Genomic DNA, 6,000 nt, shown 5'->3' with positions numbered 1-6,000 from the left:
TTCAGGATTACTGAAGGTGATGAGTAAAGGTGATTGTATACGATTCTCATTGGTCCTGAGTGCTTACTTAGCCCACGTCTCTTCACTTATATTACTCGTGGATATTTTGTTGGTTTTATCACTAAAACTATCCAAAAAGTTTGTGCAAAACACCTTTATGGAGTATCTGACACCAGACAATATTTTTAAAGCCATTAGAATCCATTCTATTCTTTTATTCTGATATCTATTCCACTTTATTCCACTTTATTACTTTTATTGAAGCCAGTTGTACTTTATAGCAGTTGAACAATTAAAATTGTGAAATTAATTCTGTCAATCTATTTCTCTTTAAAGGTTAAGGCACATTGTTATTTTTTTCAGCTGGAAAATTTTTGTGAGCTTTGTAAATTAGAATGTAAATATGAAAATCTTAATGTATACAACGCAGTGAGAAAACTGACCCAGTGTACAAGAGAAACTTAGATAACTACACAAACTGTCATTCTCGCCATGGCACGTTATTCTTAACTAAATCAAACCCAAGACTGCAGCATGTTTTTAATTTTATATATTAAGTGTAGCTTTGCTGACATTTCAGTACTGAGATGAAGTTCTCTTCTCAGACTCAAAACATGTCAAAGGAGCTTGGTGTCTGTTAAATCCCCCTGAAATATTTTTCCTGACATTATGATTCTGAAAGCTGACCTGAACCAGCTGTAAAAGAACGCATAGATGAATGGATTGAGCATTGAGTTGGACAGCGTGAGCCAGTTAAGGGTTTCATACACCATCACTGACACACCACCTAATAACTGGAGGGAAAAACAGAGAAAGAAAGGCAGCCAGCACATCAGAAAAACTCCTAGAACAATGGCCAGAGTTTTGGTTGCCTTTCTTTCCATGTTGATCACAGTTGCACCAGGCTTTACTGCATTCTGGATGCTGCGAGCCTGTCTTTGTGCAACAAGAAATATCTTCAGGTATATACACAGCATTATGGTCACTGGGAGATAGAACGAGAAAACTGGGGCTAAAACCTTTTCAAGCACAACATCAGAGAAACAATTTTCTTGGCATTTTTCCTGATTTACCTCTGCAACAATAAAACCGATCGCAACAAGTATGGAAACTCCCCAGCTCATGAGGATCATAACCAGAACAATACCAGTGTTTATCTTAGATTTGTATGTCAGAGGCTGACACACTGCATAGTACCGGTCCACAGAAATACAGCACAAATTAAAAATAGAGGTCGTGCTCAGTATGACATCGACGCTGTCTCGTATTTTGCAGAATAAGTCTCTGTAATACAGACAGTAGCTGAGAGAGAAAGACATGCTCAGAGGAAAGACTGCGGTCCCAACAAGTAGATCGGCCACAGCCAGAGAGACGATCAGGTAGTTAGACGGGGTGTGGAGCTGCTTAAAGTAAATGATGGAGATTATTACAAGAAGGTTTCCACACACTGTAATAGCAGACAGTAAGCCAAGGAAAATGTAGAGCAAAGTACATATTGTAGAAGAAGTCCTTCTCATTATCTTAGAGACGTTGTTAATTTCATAACAAGGGTGGAAATCATAACCAACATAAAAACCAGTTTCTTCTTCCATTGCTCTTTGTAATTACTATAAATATCAATAACATTCATATGCCAAACAGACTACAAAACCACCTTATTTTAGAAAATAACACCTTAGAATAATCTCTCAAATGAGCTAGTTAGCACATATAAATCACTTAAACAAAGTCAAGTCTTGCTGTCAGGTCAATGTGCTGCTGAATCACCTTGTCTTGATACTTATTATGCTCAAACATTACGCAATCCAAAACCCATCCAACAGGAAGGGAGGAACCTGCGGACCAATGAAAAGTTTTCATTGACTTGTTTTTGTTTCTCAGGGTAACTATTTATGTAACTATTTACATTTTTTTTGTGACAAACCCTTCATTCACATAACGTCATTTGGTATTTACAACTGAAAGCACATTAATAGTGTTTATGCTCTCAAGCACATTGCTTAAGAGCACAATTAGAGGTTCCTCATGTGAATGTCACCCATGCAACAAATATAGTTTTTGGTTTGATGCAAATCATTGACACAAGGCATAATTTGAAATAGTTGTAATTAAATGCACGCTAAATATTAGCTAAAGAGCTAAAGTGCTAAATAAAAACTTAGCTCTGCTATGTTACATGGGTCGCACACTCTACCTCTCCACCACTGATTCTGGATCCAATTCTTTTCAGGACAATTTTAAAACAATATACATAGAAAAATAACAAATGACATTGGCATGAAAGCAATGCAGTAATTTAAGGTCAGGGAACCATGTAATATAAAAAGTAACATTTACTGTTCTTTTTAAAACATTTATAAAGTAATATAATTTCCTAATATGAAAGGTTCTGCACTAATTTAGATGCATAGCAAAGAATATTAAATACCTTCTTAGTACGATACTTTGCTTAGCCTCTTCTTCATTAGCTGGTTTGTTCCTTCACCCCCCGCGTGCCCCTCTTTCCCTCCCCCTCACTACTCCGGGTCGCGCGCGTGTTGTTGATAGTTGTAGGCAATAGTGAATTAGCAATGGCGTTTTTCACTTGGTCCCTGCAGGACTTGCCCACAATAACGATGTTTATAGGATTATAGAAACGACTTCAACAGTTCCAACTTCCAAAAAGGACAAGGGATTTAAGTTGTATGTGTCCAGTTTTATAAAGGACTTTGAAGGTAAGTGAATGTTTCTAAGTTCTCCGAAATGCCTCGTATGTGTTTAACACAGCTAACATAACCAGTCTTACATAAGTGCTTTGTAAATGTTAAGTGTTTGTACTGTCGTATTTGCCCCAATGTTAATCTCAGTCTCAAACAAGGAGGCAGGAGACGTGACAGTTAGAGCGGACTGCTTCAGGTCCATGAGGAGGAGCCAAAATCCTCATTCGTTGAGCTTAAGAAAAAGCGACCCAACATGTTCATTGGTCTGTGGCGGAAATTTAAACTGGAGTACTCACCAATACCCGTGGCATATAGGCGGTTATGACGTTTTTTACGGTCTGACGCACAAAGATGAAAAGAGAGAAAAGAAGGATATGGAAATTGTGACTTTTCACATCATCCCGGTCAAAACAAACGGGTGGCGGAGCGCATCGTGGCAGTAGATGAGTTTCTGAGTGTGACGAACGAAGGTGCCGATCCAGAAAAAACCTTGTAAAGCATTTGCAATATCTAAAAAAAAAAATCGGCTGCGGCATCAACATGATGTACACAGTCCACTAACACAAGATTCAGCCTGTGAACATGGCAGTGACTGTACACTGCAATTGACAACAACGCCACAAAAACAAAAAGAAACACTCAGATATTTCCCACACAAAGAGCAGAACATTCATTCTGTTGCAGTAGCATGGATTTAGGCTTAATGTTCATTTTGCGATTATTAATAAGTGATTGCTGTGGTAAGAGAAGAAAACTATAAATATATCACTGCACTTGACTTTACTGTATTTCTAGCTCGCTGTTACTGTCTCTTACTCTGCAGTTGTGGAGTCACAATGTCTGGGATCATGAGCGCCCCCTGCCATAAGGCAAGAGAACTGCCTGCCTCACCTAGAATCTGTTCTCTGCCGTTTCTGATCGCTCCTCAGCACACGAAACACGTTACACACACAGTTGGTGACAAAAAAAACACTGTACATTATACACATAAGCTAAATTATGGAAAATCAGTTCATACATTAAATGTTTTTAGCCATTTTATTGGCGACGCACAGACAGGACATGCTCTCATAGAATGGCAGCCACTGAAGTTAGCGAGAGGTTGCGCAACGAAGGTGAGGTTCAGCTCGCTGCTGCCTCACCTGCTTCGCTTCCGAGGATTTGAATGGGAAAATGCGAAAATACAGCAATTTTGAAGAAAAACTAATCAGAATCGGTTAAGCTAAATGAAAAATAGGTACTTTATAGTACAAACCACAGGGTGAAAATAGCAATATAAATGATTTTACCATTATTATTTTTCCATGATGACAGGTTGAGACTCTGCCTTACCTGCCTCCCCTGACCGCACATCACTGACTGCTTGTGGCACCTCTTTTTTCAACTTTTCTTGAACTCCATCGTTGCATCCCTACATGACAGCAGCACTGTCACAACACTGTCCCACGCAGCAATTTACATCAATATTACAACGACTGAGTGTCATTTTGATGCTCTCAAAAAGGAATTCTGCATCTAATCCTTCTGCTGGGGTAAAATTCAAAACTTCTACCACCACTTTCTCTCAATCTGGCTGCAAATAACGAACGATCACTGACGTCTGTTCATGTTTGCTGATGTCTTTACTTTCATCCACCAAAATAGCAAAGTGTTCAGCTTTCTTCACTTTGTTGCTCATTTGTTTTCTTATCATTTCAGGCATTACATTAAGTACTTCGTTCTGTATGTTGTGGTGAACATACTTGGCATTAGATGGGTTAGATGTTAAAAGCGATCCAAAAAGCGATCCATATTGGCAATATGGGTTCCTCTCAATTGCTTCATGGAAGTGATAATACTCATCGCAAAGGTCAAATCCTGTTGCATGATTTAAAAAAAAATTTTAAACAATTTAGAATAATTATTTATTGAAAATTATACATTGTTTTGAGGGAAATGCCACAACTGCACATTCAAAACGTTAAATTAGATAAAAAAAAAAACAAAAACAAACCTAAATCCGCTGCCGTTGTGCTAACTTAGCCTTGTGTTTGGCTACACGGCTAATCAATACATAGCCTTGCTAGTTCCAACATTGGTTAGGAATTTGCTACTTATTTCTTTGTTGTTCATTGGGCGTTGCAACTACATTTTTTTCTAAGTTTTTACCTGGTTCAGGGCTGCTCTCACTGTTTTATGTTAGCCTAGTTTATGGTTTTTACCAGGAGTTGAAGTAATTTTCTACATTTATTTGTGATGATGTACTTACAGTGAACAAACGTGAGCCAGGCAAAGCAACAGGTTGGCAACAGCTAGTATGGTCTAGTAGTAAAAATTCTATTAAACAGCAAAAATACGTCAGTTGTTGTCCGATTCTGCAGGATTTTAACCATAAACGACGTGATGACTGGACCAGAAACACATGGGGAGTTTATCCTGAATGGACCTGCTGTGCACACTTGATGACATCTCAGGTATGTGGCGCACTTGCTGATTTATTAATGCGTTCACATGCACACCATTATATGGAAGTTTGCTTGAGCATAAACATATTATTTATAAATGATCATTTAACATGTTTTTTCTTTTTTCTTAAAAGTCCTAAATGCCACTTTGAAGCTTCTCTGTTTTTGCAAGACTGAAATATTTACATTATGTTGTTGTGTCTCTTACATAAAAAGCCAAGTTTAGATCATTAATTGACTATCGAGGTCTGTTTATCCTAATGGATTTAGTATCAAGCTTTCTCTTTTATTATGCTTTATGGTAGTTTTATCTATTAAAGTGGCACACTTAAGAGAGATTAAAGATTACTTTTGTCAGTAAAATCACAGCTAGGAAGCCTCAATGATTGACATTTAATTTGCTGATGTTTTTGCTCTGCCAACTTCCCTGTTATGTAGCAGGAAGTTTCTTTTACATTACCACTACTTCACTCTTTCCTTTTCATTCCTCTCATGCAGCTCTGGATTCGACTACCCTCCTACCCATGTAAATAAAGGCCAAAAGCTCAACAACTGACGTGCCAATTCAGGCAGCAGCTTTCATGAAGCACTTTACATCGCTGTGGAGAAACTTTGGCTGACGCCTGTATGGTAATGAGCGTCACACAAAGCTTAATCAGATTTAAATTGAGTCATTTATTAGGAGAAAGACAAATTGCGGTTAAATAGTTTAAATATGTTTATTGTTTAAATTAACAGATGACAAATAGGGTTTCATGATAGAAATATTTTCCTTCACAACATTAATAATAAGAGAACAAAGTCTTACGTTACATTCAGGACTTTAATACATTTTGCTTTTCTTAAAGCATCGCAAG

General features: G+C 37.7%; 1 protein-coding gene across 1 annotated transcript; it reads right to left on the bottom strand.

Moving 5' to 3' along the window:
* Positions 1-361: 361 nt before the first annotated feature.
* LOC116734696 (trace amine-associated receptor 1-like) lies at positions 362-1,666 on the bottom strand. Its single transcript, XM_032586225.1, has one exon. It carries the CDS (start codon positions 1,590-1,592, stop codon positions 618-620), a length of 975 nt encoding a protein of 324 aa, XP_032442116.1. The 5' UTR covers positions 1,593-1,666; the 3' UTR covers positions 362-617.
* Positions 1,667-6,000: the final 4,334 nt, after the last annotated feature.

This window comes from Xiphophorus hellerii, chromosome 15 (assembly GCF_003331165.1).
Source record: "Xiphophorus hellerii strain 12219 chromosome 15, Xiphophorus_hellerii-4.1, whole genome shotgun sequence".
Classification (NCBI taxonomy): domain Eukaryota; kingdom Metazoa; phylum Chordata; class Actinopteri; order Cyprinodontiformes; family Poeciliidae; genus Xiphophorus; species Xiphophorus hellerii.
Note: the sequence above shows the minus strand (reverse complement) of the source record. Positions and strands in the feature narration are given on the sequence as shown.

What these genes read in the sequence shown, in the direction of transcription:
- LOC116734696 (XM_032586225.1), bottom strand. Translation starts at nt 1,592, where the DNA reads ATGGAAGAAGAAACTGGTTTTTATGTTGGTTATGATTTCCACCCTTGT.